The 13299-nt window shown below is 35.4% G+C and overlaps 1 protein-coding gene across 2 annotated transcripts in view; it reads right to left on the minus strand.

Annotated features, from left to right (window-relative positions):
- PPFIA2 (PTPRF interacting protein alpha 2) overlaps nt 1-13299 on the minus strand; it is a 284919-nt gene that overhangs the window by 264745 nt on the left and 6875 nt on the right. For both annotated transcript variants that reach the window (XM_064419615.1, XM_064419614.1), the window contains exon 2: nt 12444-12694. In XM_064419615.1, coding sequence (XP_064275685.1) covers nt 12444-12692 — 249 coding nt within the window. In that variant the 5' untranslated portion in view covers nt 12693-12694. The remainder of the gene's footprint in view (nt 1-12443; nt 12695-13299) is intronic.

Raw genomic sequence — 13299 nt, forward strand, 5'->3', positions numbered from 1 at the left:
TGTTAGGTCTTCATGGAGGTGAGGATATCAGCTGGTGATATCCTGAGATAATTTTTTTTAAAAACCCAAAACCACGAAATAAGTGGAAGAGGCTCAAAAGTGTCTAAATCAGTTTTGGAACACAAACACTTCTATTTTAGGATTGGCATATAAACTGCAGTTTAAAACCTGCCCTCAGCTGCAAATGACAAAAACCTGAGAAAGCATTCTAGAGTTCAATACAGGCCTTGTCCTTTTCTACCTCCTTTCCTTAAGCCCTCACTTTAATAATTCTTTGTGAACAGCTGGTATGTGTACACTCTGGAAACAAGTTTATAGGGTTATGAGCTTGGAAACACTTGTCTATATATTATGCCTGAGGTCATTTTCCCATCTCTGGAAATTCCGATGAATATTTGTAAAGATGTACTAATTTGTAATGTACAGGCCTGGAAAATTTCTGCTTTACATTCAGTTCAATGCCATATGAATACTTTTTGTTTATTTAAACAACCAGTGAGAAAGAAATATTTTATTCTCATCTGGATGTTATCTTTAAAACAGAACTAAAACCATCTGTAACTGTAAAATCAGTACTAAACTATGAGTAGAAGAAACACTGTTGTGACTTTTAAAGGGTGTCCTAGAACATCATTAACACCACACCAATTAAGTAGCAAGGTTATTTTGAAAAACAAGGAGACGGCATAGGACTCAATACAGCACGGGATTAGGACAAGCAGCATTTCAAACATTTCATATCTATCTGCTAGTATTCTTCTAGAAGATAAGTACTTTCTGGTTTATTCTGTCCAGGGCAAAAGTGATTCTATCTCTATAATGTTTGATAATACAAATAATGACCAGCCATAAGGAATTTTTTTTTCTGTATCTTTGAACATAGATCAGAACACTGATTTTTTTTATTATCCTAAATAGCAACTGAACTTCTTGTAATTCTTGCTCTTGTAGCATTGTAATATGGAAGTGAGAAACCAAATTATTATGGATACATAAAACCAGAAAATAACTATCTATTTTTCAGATTCAAGCATGACTATATTAAGAATTGCACCCAGCTGAAATAGTGCAATCAGAAAATTTATTACAAATGTACACATTTTTTCAAGTCTGATTTAGGTTGAGATCTTCTGTAACCATTTGGTTTGGAAGTCCAGTTATCAACTTGAATACTTAAATACAGGTTCCCAAGTAATCTTCACTGATACTTAGTAAGCAGAGGTTTCTGTTTTGCATGAAAATACTGCCCATACACAGTATTATTTCTGAAGCCTTAATCTGAGAATTTATAAAGGCAGTCATTCAATTTGTGAAAAACCATGCTACTTCTTGAAAGCATTTTTTGAAATTACAATTTTCAGTAAACAACACCTCCTCAGATCTGTCCATACAATCCAAATATTAAGCTTCTGTAGGGAATATATACAATATATGTGAGTTACTATTAGATTGTTCACTGTATGCTTATAGCAGCATGCCACAGTTGTAGCAAGAAGTAGTAGTAGATCATCCTGAAAATCACCAGGACTACAGAAAAATAAATACATATTTCTTTCTTAATACAGGAGACTTTTAAATTTGTATTACAGCTAAGAGCCTAAGCAGAGTTGCATGGAAAGGAAAATGAGCTAGTGAATGCAGTTGAATATTCAATAAACAGAATAAAGAAATTAGAAAAGTCAGTTGATTTACACTTCACATATACAGGGTTAGAATTTTAAGTGTGTTTTGGCTGACAAAGTTTATGATAGTTTATAGCAGACACAAAGAGCAAACCAAATTACAGCAGAGCATCTAAATCTGATATGAATGTGTATCAATTATTGAAGAAATACTCTTATTTAAAATACCTCACTTTTTCTTGGAATATTTATAATATCAAGATTTTAATTCTAATGAAGAATTAATTTAATGGGAGCAATAATTAATGAACTTAGTGTTCACAAATTCAGAGGTGTTGTATTTACATGCTTTGACCAAAGATATACAACAATGGGCTTATTCACCAATTCTATGAGAAAAAATTAATCCTTGACCTTTGAGAAAAGAAAATATTGCACATGTGTTCAGCATATCTTAATGTTTTGGATAGTCATTATTTCCAATGTCAGCCTGATATTATTAAGCAGAGGAAGTAGAATTTGGGGATTATACACTAAGTTCGTATTTTTCTATCTCCAAAACACATTTTCCCAAATAGCACTTGTACTCATAGTGCTAAAAAAAGTGATTTTGTTTTTTTTCCAGGAGATAAAAAACTTATTTTTTCTTATTTTTTTAATGCAGTAATTGTCTCAGTGTTCAATACCTATAATGTATTTGTCATTATGACAGGAAAAAAAATACAAAAAATCAGAATTTTTTACTCCATATTCAGATGAGTCTTATTTTGATAGCGAGAACGTCCAGGAGCACTTTTGATCACAGAATCTATTCGGTTGGAAAAGACTCCCGAGATCATCAAATCTAACTTATGACCAAACACCACCTTGTCAACTAGACATGGCACAAAATGTCAGGCCCAGCCTTTCCTTAAAGATCTTCAGGGACAGTGACTCCACAACCTTTCTGGTCACACCATCCCAATGTCTAACCACACGTTCAGTGAGGAAATTCCTCCTGTTGTCCAATCTGCAACTCCCCCACCTCATCTTAAGGCCATTTCCTTTTGTTGTGTCCCTGTTACCAGGAAGAAGAGACCAACCCCACCTGGCTACAGCCTCCTTTCAGGGAGTTGGAGAGAGGTCTCCCCTGAGCCTCCTTTTCTCCAGGCTAAACAACCCCAGCTCCCTCAGCCACTCCTCACAGGACTTGTGCTCCAGACCCTTCCCCAGCCTTGTGGCCCTTCTCTGGGCATTCTCCAGCACCTCCATGTCTTTCTTGCAGTGAAGGGCCCAGAACCAGACACAGGACTCGAGGTGTGGCCTCGCCAGTGCCAAGTACAGGGACACAATCCCTGCCCAGCTCCTGCTGGCCATGCTATTGCTGATCCAGGCCAGGATGCCATTGGCCTTCTCAGCCACCTGGGCACACGCTGGCCCATGTTCAGCCACTGTCACCAGCATCCCCAGGTCTCTTTCTGTCCTCTTGCTCAACTTGCTCTTTAAGGACCAGTTCTATCGATTGAAATAAGTGGGAAAACCTCCACACTGATTTTCCTAACCCTCTGGCCTAGGGCTTTACTTCCTGTGCAGACTGACTTTGGCCCTACCCCTTCTTAGAGAATTCTGTCCCTTTGATACAGAAGTATCATTTATCCACTTGTGCATTACCATTTCCTTACTGCTCCTTCCCTTCACTTATCTCTATGTTCCTTTCTGCTTGGAGTATCATTAAAAAAAGCCGACGCAGGAAAAAAAGAAATCTGTAATTTTGGTTACTTCATAATCTCAAATAAATCAACCTACAACAAAGAACCTTACTGTAAGTCTCCAAGATTTATTTAATATTTTCTGTTTTGACAGATGACTGACTGTCATAACAAATCAACTGTCACAGTATAATTGGGATTTTTTTAGAACTCATATATGGTAAAGAATGCAGTTCACCAGCAATAATTAAAAAGAAAAAAGCCTAAAATCTGACCCTAAGCAGGAAAAAATTAAAGGATAAGAAGATATACTCAAGAAATGATGATGTGGAACAGATTCTTGAGTAGACTACAAAAAGGTTACATTACACTAAATAAAGTTACTGGCCCTTAACTTCTATAAGTAGGAGTTTAAATTCCTGGGGATCACATGAAAGATACATATTGATCAACAAAGACAAACCTATTTCTTCAGAGTCAACAGGAAAACTCTACACACTTGAATAAGAACTAAATTATCCCTACTTTTAAAATAAAAGACCTGCCCCTAACATAATTTTATGGTTTAGAGTGAATACTCATTATGGGAAATTATTCATTACGATAGCCTGAATAAGACATTTCTAAAAGCCACTTAAATATTCTGCATTTCCTTTGCTTTTAATAGAGAACTTAGAAAGAAGGTAATATGTTTTCAAGATGTTCTTGGATGATGTGTCAGCCTCTACCATCCACTTTGAATGACACAAGCAAAATGTAAACTATGAAATTGCACTATTTTTTCCAGCTTTTTCTCACTGTGTAACAGCATAGAGTAGTTCAGTTAGAAGGGACCTACAAAAATCATCTAGTTCTAATGCCTGACCACTTCAGGGCTGACAAAGTTAAATCACATTGTTGAAGTCGTTGTCCAAATTCTCCTTTACGCTGAGAGGCATGACTATAGCTGTTATTAAAACTTGGGGGAAAACCCATGACTATGGCTGTTATTAAAAACTACACTGTCTATAATTTTAGTGGCAACAGCTTAATACATAACTTGGATAACCATCTGTGCTCTAGTCTGTTGACCAGCACCATTATATTTTTTCCTCATAGTAATTTTTTTGTCATTCTAAACATTCAGATAATGAGCCATCAATAGTTAATGTAGCAGTTGATGTACCTGGTTCAAGCTAAAATAATTTGTATCAGTCCTTATGAAACAGAGTGAAATGGGTGTACATAATGTTGCTGATTGCTTCAGGTGTTCACCCCACGTTCTTCCTGCTCAGAATATTTAAGTTTCTGTCCTTTTTCCTCATATCCCATTGTATTCCTCCGCTGGATTGCCACATCAGTCTTCTTCAGTCATCATTTATTAAGAAGTCCAAAGCTTTAAGATAAAATCTCCTGCTTATAATTATTTGTGATATGCTACTGAATACACAGAACTTCACAACAGCAAGGAAATAAACTCATACTTGAAAAGAACTCAAGTTGTTACTTGTATGTGTAATTATACCTTTAACTGTGCTCCATTGGGAATATGACAGCCATTGGGAAAAAATAAAGATGGTCCAGAGAGGACCCAGCTAAAGCTCTGTCTTACACCACATATACTGTCAATCTGTCTTTTATCAGATAATATTAGTGAAGAGTCTTCCACCACAATAAAATTGTTATTTAACACTATGAACACAACTTTCATCCAATTTTATGTGGAAAAAAGAACTGTCATGTGCTGTTATGTTACAAGTTCTGTTACCAAGGAAGGAAGATCTCAAATTTTCCCTAAACATTTGTTAGTTTGGACACAACTAATACTTCAGCATTGCACTTAAACCATTGCAACTTTATAATGCCAAGTTTTCTTTGATTTCCAGATGCTCTGTCTTCCCTCTATACATTTAAATCCTGTAAAAACATGTATTTCTATACCTACTCTATTAGAAATAATAGTTATGGTTAGTATCTGATTTTTTTGCATACATCTCAATATGCTTCCCTCAACGTTAACATCTTGAGACAAATAGCTAAAATAATTAGCAAAAAAAGCATCATTCCAATTTAAGAAAGTATTTCTGTTATTTAGCAAACTAAACTGATTTTAGCAATCACAAACACTTGCTACTTGCATTGATTTTAATGGGAACTGCATGGATTCAGAACACCTGAAAATTAACACGTTTAGATTTAGTAGTCCACAAAACTATAAAACAGAGGAAATTCAGAAACAGAAACAAATACTGGGTCAAGTTTTAGTTTTTACACATGAATACAGAGTGTATCACTGGATTTTTGAGACAGAAAACTTGTAACTTTCCCCTCAGACACATTTTACTCAGATTTCCATTTCACTACTTGGAATTCTTAAGTTATTCCCTGAAAATTTGAGAAAAATGCATAATCTTGCAAGATAAAAAAAAATAGATGGAGAACTTACAAAAGTCCTTCACACAAGAGGATGTTTTTAGAACCTCAGAAGAAGTACTGATTATTCATTCAAATATACAGGATGCCATTGGTACTCTATGTTCTTCAGCACAGCCAGAAAGAAATAAAGAGTGAAAAAAGCTATCATTCCATCTTCATCATGGGAACAAGAGCTGTTTTGAGAACAACACTGTGGTTCAAGCTATTATTTTCACCTAAACAGCAAATGTCCAATCTTAAATAAACAAAGAAAATTTTAATTATTGCTGTTTAAATCTGTGTATTTATTTCTGTCAGGCTATTTTATTTTTGTATCTGTGCAATTCCAATATTTTGTATACATGTACTATATGCACACACATCTAAAACAGAAAACAAAACCTCAGAATAAAGCCCTACTGACTTACTGTTGTCTCCCTATACCTTTCTTGTCTCTGGCAGTAAAAAATTCATTGCTCACCCTATTGGAAGAAACTGCAAGTCTTTCAACAAAATTCTCTAATCACAATTCTATTAAAGGTTAACATTGATCAAATTACATAAACTGGTTCAATAGAACAAGGTCATTACATTTCCCTCTTTGTATTTTCCCTTCTATCATGCCTCCAGTACGCATTTCTAAATGAGTGATATCTTATTAGATCAAATAAAACCTTAATGATTACCACTATATTTCTATTACTGATTTTATTACTGAATTATTGTAGCTAACAATTACAATTTAGTTGCAATCTATGGGGTACCAGAGGATATAAAAAGATTCATTTTATTATCACATTTCCACACTCCCAACAATTCTACCATCTATATCTAAGATTCGCAAACAGCACTGACAATATCTATTGCAGAGAAAAAAAAATATTTCTGCAGCATTCAAAAGAATTTAAACTCAACTAGAACTAGGTGCTTAGATCCCCACCAGAGAGAGTCACTTGAATCCCAACATATTCAAACGTTCTGGAAATAAACAAAATGAGTTACAAAAAAGAAAGAAAATAAGAGTTCCAATGGTCTCTCTTGGTATAAATTATTTAATTATCTCTACCAAAGAATAACACATCTAGACTGCTTTAGTTTTAAAAGGTCTGTTTTAAAGACAGGATGTTTTATGCCCATGAAAAGAATTCAACTCGTATAAGTTAAGCTGTTGGAAGCCATGCAAACTACGCATTGTGCTCCAGCCACACCATCTCAAGTTGCAGAAGGCAAAGGCATGAAGAGAATGCAGAACCACTCACTGAAGAGCAGGTTTGAGATTATGTGCATCTAAGGATGCACAGGTCCATAGCACCTGATGAGATGTATCCATGTGTCCTGAGGGAACTGAGGGATGAAGTGTCTAAGCCATTATCCATCATATTTGAGAAGTTGTGTCAGCCTTGTGAAGTTTAGGGTTATGTTTCTGACTGGAAAAGCAGAAACATAACCCTAATTTTTAAGAAGGGTAAAAAGGAAGATGTAGTGAACTGAAGACCAGTTTCACTTCAGTGACCAGCAAGATCATGGAGCAGATCATCCTAGAAACAATGCTAAGGCACATGGAAAATAGTGAATTGACTGGTGACAGCCAACAGTACTAAAAAGAATGTATCATAGGCGCCGATTCCAATGATCAATACATGAAAAGACTTACAGCCACTAAAAAATACAATCTGCTACCATAAATAACCAGTAAAATCAGGACTTTCTGGTAATGTAATATTGAATAGACAATGAACACAAATGGAAACACAGAAGGTTCCTCCTGAACATCAGGAAATATTTTTTACTTTTTACAGTAAAGGTGACTGAGCACTGGCACAGGTTACCCAGAGAGGCTACAGAGTCTACCCTCAGAGATAGTTAAAAGCCATCTGGACACAGTCCTGGACAGCCTGTTCTTAGTAACCCTGCTGCAGCAGAAAAGATAGACAAGGTGACCTCTTGAGGTCCTTCCCTACCTCAACTACTCTGTGAATAATAATTTCTAAATCACTGAGCAAGTACATCATTAATGAACAAAATAAACTTGACTAGAGAGTGATAAGTTGTTAACATCTTCATATAAACACTACCTTTCATACCTTGAAACATACTCTTGAAAGGCTAAAAGAAGCAATAAAATAACTAAAAACCAAGACTCATTCAGTATTGTTCATCAGAATACATTTACATCTCTTATGATTCTATGTGTCGTTCAAAGTCTTACAACGATGTATGCAGTATTTTTCCAGCTTGTTTACAAGGTAAGTAATTAAGTTGACTATTTAGCTTAGAGAAGATTATGGTTAAATTTGAGAATGTTTAAACTGAACATTTTCCTCTTTCTACCACTCACAAACAGAGGTAAGAGTTCCTAAACCTTTTAGTAGAACATTTTGTTATGCTGGAGTAAAAGACCTAATTTTACTCTGATAAAATAAAAGCACACTATTAAGTATTTAGATCTTATGCTTCCTCATTACAGTGTAGTTCATTGTATTTAGTTGGGGGTTTTTTTCTGGATTTGAGAGTCATGACCTAAATGCAATAAATTCCTGTAGTTGAGGGATCATGCAGTGCAAACCCAGGACACACTTTCTTGGAAGCTTCCACTGCCAACAGTCAGCTTTGAGAAGAAAAAACTAGATCACTTGTGAACTAGATTCTGAATATCTCCACAATAAACATCTGAAATAAAGAACCTGGAGGGGTGGTCTGGATCAAGTTCACAGGTTAAGCAAAGGTATTATGACATATAATGTCTTTTACACCAGCTTCATCTTGAAAACAGTTTTGGGTTTTCACCATGTCTTTGTCTAAGAAAGATACCATTCCTTCATAATTCAAGACTTTCTTTTGATAAATGACCTATCTTTATTCATGGTACCCTATAATAATTTATTCCTTCATCAACATTATTTTTGGCTTAAAACATTCCTTTCATCTTCACCTGTTCATTCCATCTTCCTGTCTCTCCAAGAAAGTCTATGAAGTCACTCATAGTCCCTCTCAAGTCAGTTTCCCCCAGAAATAAGAAAACTTCAATTAGTCTCTTAAGACAGAAAATGTTACTTCCTCTTTCCCCTAGCAGGGTTTTTCTTAATCTCTTCCAATTTGAGGTTGACTCTCAATCACTACTGAACCAAAACTCAATAAATAAGGGCCAAACCACTTGGTCTAACTGCATTAATATTTACCTACTTCCAACAGAAATCTCCTAGACAACACTTTTCAAAAGATGGTACTTCCCATTGTTATCTTACTGTAAATCTTCCATACCTTCTTGGTGTTTTTTCAGGGGCAGCTCCTCACAGCACAGCAAACAAACTCTAACTAACTTCTTGACCAGCCAACCTACTCTTTTGTAATACCCATCCTATCTGGACTTAGCTGTGGCCTATTAAGGGCAGGCCTGTTCCTAATTCTTGGCAATTAGTGCAGCTGTAACTCCTTAGGGGTGAGATTACCTTCATCACTATCTCCATTCTCCTACATTCCATCCATCCACAACTTTCCATTTTTAACAACCACCTCCCACTGTCAGCCTACCACCATTGTAAACTATATATTATCCCTCTTTACTACTGCTGCCTAAAAGGTCATGATTTTTTATTACCTGCTAGATATAAGGCATTCACCTTTTTACCATGCACTACCTTCCCACCACTGTTACTCTTGTTCTTGTGTATTATAATACTCCCTTAGCTCAAAATTCAACTCAATTTTGTGTCATCTGAAATTTCACTAACATGCTTCTTCTTATGCTCAAATTAATAAGAACTTATCTCAAAATGCATTAACTACTACTACTCTCCTTCCATCCTGTCAGTCTACTGTAAGTGAAAATTTCTATCTCTCTTTTTCATTACTTACCTTATTAATTACTACATTTCTTTTCCTTACACACCTCCCATCTATTAGTAATTTAAATTAGGTGACTTCAAAAGATATCATTTTAGGGATACTGTAGTTCCCCGATCTAAAAAGTCTGGTATCAAAGAGTCATGCTGAGTTTCTTTGTCTAAAGACAACTTTGATAAACCCTTGTCATATTTTTAAGTTAGCTTTTTGACATATCATTAGATTTTCCTCCAAAACAAGATTAAAGTCTTCCCTGTTATTTTATTTAGACTAGCTGATCTGTGATTTTCTGCTCACTTTTTCCCTCCTTCCTTAAACAGAGCTGTTCAGTTACACACAGATGTTCATAAAGTTAAAACTGCCAATCTAATGGAAATAAAATTTATTTCAATGATAGCACTTAGCATGACAACTATATTTCTGTAACTCAGATTTGAAAGACCCAGTTAATTGTACATCATTCTGTTGCAGTGCAGACCAGTATAAAAACTTGAAGACATCAACAGTCATTGGCTACAGCCTTAACAGCTGTTAACTAATAACACAAGCTTCCTATTTAATGTTATTTATGATCTCCCATTTCCCATCAGACAAGATTTTTCAATGGCTGAGTTTTCATGCAAGCTCTTTTTGTGCAGGTCCTATTTATTACAAGTATAATGATTTTTCCAGTACATATTTTTCACTGTAAACAGTTAACAGACAATAAGCAAAACCAGTGTCCTAACAAAAATGCTTTGGAATATTTACTCTATCAATATACAGTTTCTACACACAAAGCACTATGTAAATACTAAGAAATAACTGAATTTTGAAAACCACTCAAGGGATCAAGAACTAAAATAATAAATTCTGATAAAGCAAGGCTCATTAGATGTCACATTGCAACTAAATTATAATTATCACATAGATATCGTATGTTTATATATTCTCCTCCTAAACTGAGTAAAGAGAGAATTCTTCCTCTCCACTAGGTAGTAAGTCCTAGGTGATATATTGTCAAAAGGCTATAACAGGCGGTTAGCAAGGCAAGCTTGCCATTCATAAAACCATAAACCAAAAAACTGTGAAAGTACTCTTTAGGATATCTCAAATCCAGAACTGAAACTGAACTGTATGGCAGTGATATGAAAATCACATCCTTGAAAGACTATTACTAGGATGTTATATTAATAAACCTGTGTTCTGTACTTATAAGAACAGATTTCTACAGAATTTAATTACTTACATGAAGATCTAGATAACATATTTGATGGACATAAAACCTGATTCTGCTTTAAGGTGTTTCTCGTATTGGAAACCTACATCTCTCTTAGATATAAAGATGAATGCTACCTGAAACACATTCTTAATGGTACATGGTAGACCAAAGCATTCACCTGACAAATCTATTGCTTTCAGGAGGTGTACAGCTGTCATTCAAAACTATGTAACACAATATAATTTTAATATTTATTTTTTACTAGAAGAAATAAAGAATAAAATACTATTGTGATCCATTTCCTTTGAATTTATTTCTTTTAGGCTCTGTATGGCATTTATGCTGAATATTATTTTCCTTAGCTAGTCTCTAGTATTTTAGCAGGAGTTCTGCATATGCAAGACTCATTAGGGCTTAGACACCTGCTAGTGCTCAACAAAAATACCTCACTATGGGCTCAGTGGAGAGTGCCTCTGTACACTGAGCAGCACACTGAATGGGACTTCACAGACACAGAGCATCCTCTCTTCTTTGGATTTCCGGCAGTAAATCTTCGAATAAAGGATTTATGCTGTCATTCCCTTACTCTTTTTCACTCTTCTATGTAGAGATACCTGTAAAAAGAAGCTCAACTGCCTACAAATAAAGAGAAAAAAAGAAAAAAAAACCCCTTGATTTTACAGTATATCAAGATCATTGCTACTCCTTTTTGTTTGTCCCAAAACAGCTGCAGGCATTCTTATTGTCTGGAGCTAATGCTCAAGTTGCTAATGCTGTTCCTCAAATGATTACAGTCTCTCTCTCTCTCTCATTTTGTCCTATCCCAAGATATTTCAAAAACCTACTGAGGCTAGCCCTTGAACAACTGCTGATCACTATTCCAGAGAGTGCCATTTTCTTCTTCTACCCTTAAAAATTTTCTTGCTCATTTCATTCATCCTTATTACCTCTTTATTCCAGCCACACACTGTCCTAATTCCTCCCTAGACCCTCATTCCCTAACACATGACAGCTGAGAGACACAAAGCAAAACACAGAAAATCTGAATTTTGAATCATGATATCTTTCCAAGCCACATACTCAGACTGAAGTAAAATCTTTTTTTTTTGGTTTTAACTCTAGTATATTAAAAACAATTATATTGACATATAATATCACATTAGTATTTTAACTGAAGTCATTCAGTTTTGAAGTTCCTAAAAAAGACTAGGGTAACTTCAGATAACGAGATTTATATAACTATTTAAACTTAATTGAATTAAAATATTAATGTATCAGTCGGTTTATTGGGGTTGTGTCATACTTTATTTAGCCTAATTAGTTAGTTTTATTCATTGTTTATTAGAAGAGAAGTCTCTAGAAAACATCCTCATTCTTTTTGCTTTATTTCTACCACTTTTATTTAAATGATCCCTCACCTGTTGTAAATGCTAGAGCAACAGCCAAAAGAACCAGTAGCTACAGACCTTCATCTTGCTCTCCTTCAAGTCAACAGCATTACTCCTACTCTTAAACATAAAAAGAGGTCCCATAGAGGTCAAACCAGGTACTATTAATTCAATAGGAGTTCTGCAGCTGACGTCAATGGGAGCAAAATTTGGACCTAAAGGAATACATACTGATTAGGGTTAAAGTCAGTGGTATTAAGTAAAAAAATTAGTGAACATAAAAACAGAATCTTTATTAACAACATACCTGAGGCAGTGCTGAGTTCAGCTGTCGCTGGAGGGAATCTCTGTCGTAGATGACATCCTGTAGGCGTTGCTGTGCAAGTGACAAGCTTTCCTGTGTCTCCCGAAGGGTATCAAGGAGACGGTCCCTTTCATCCAGCATGTTCACCATCAGCTGCTCAAAATGAGAATCCGAGTCCGAGCCACTGCTTTGGGACCCCCGTTGACTCATCGGGGTGTCCTCATTTATCGTTGGCATCACTTCACACATCATTTCTTTAAAATAAACACAAATCAAGGAACAGCTCTTCAGTAGCGAAAACATTTGAGGATGTTTAATAAGAGGAATAAATTCTGTCACATGGACACAGTTAGTAGATTATTGCATTGTTCCCATTTTTAAACTTGTGTGCAATGTTAATCAGATGGTCAATAGCGAGGGATTAAATACAGTGACTAATTCCAAGAGCAAAGACTTTGAATGTGCTTCCCAAAACTAAAGACTGACTGGAAGGAGATGGAGGGTTAGAGAATATTTTAAATTAATAGCTTTGGAAATAATACTCTTAAAATAACAGAAAATACTTCCTCTGCAATTGTAGTCTCCCTTATTGTTGCTTATCTCCCTTCTCTTACTTAATTTCATTGTTGAATTGTTGGTATTGATGTCAATAGCTGCCACTAATTGCCAGATTTTTTCTTCCTCTAGGCAATTCTACAGTACAGTTCAGGCTAACCATTGATCCAGTATCATGCTGCCTTAACAATGCCAGGTTAATCTATTTTTCTATCTAGTTATTCCCATCCTCAGGGGAAGTTATTCTCCAGTGAGCTTGTTCAGTAAGAGGTCAAGAACTAGAAACTCTGCTAATTACATCCCT

The sequence above is a fragment of the Passer domesticus genome, chromosome 5, assembly GCF_036417665.1.
Source record: "Passer domesticus isolate bPasDom1 chromosome 5, bPasDom1.hap1, whole genome shotgun sequence".
Lineage (NCBI taxonomy): Eukaryota > Metazoa > Chordata > Aves > Passeriformes > Passeridae > Passer > Passer domesticus.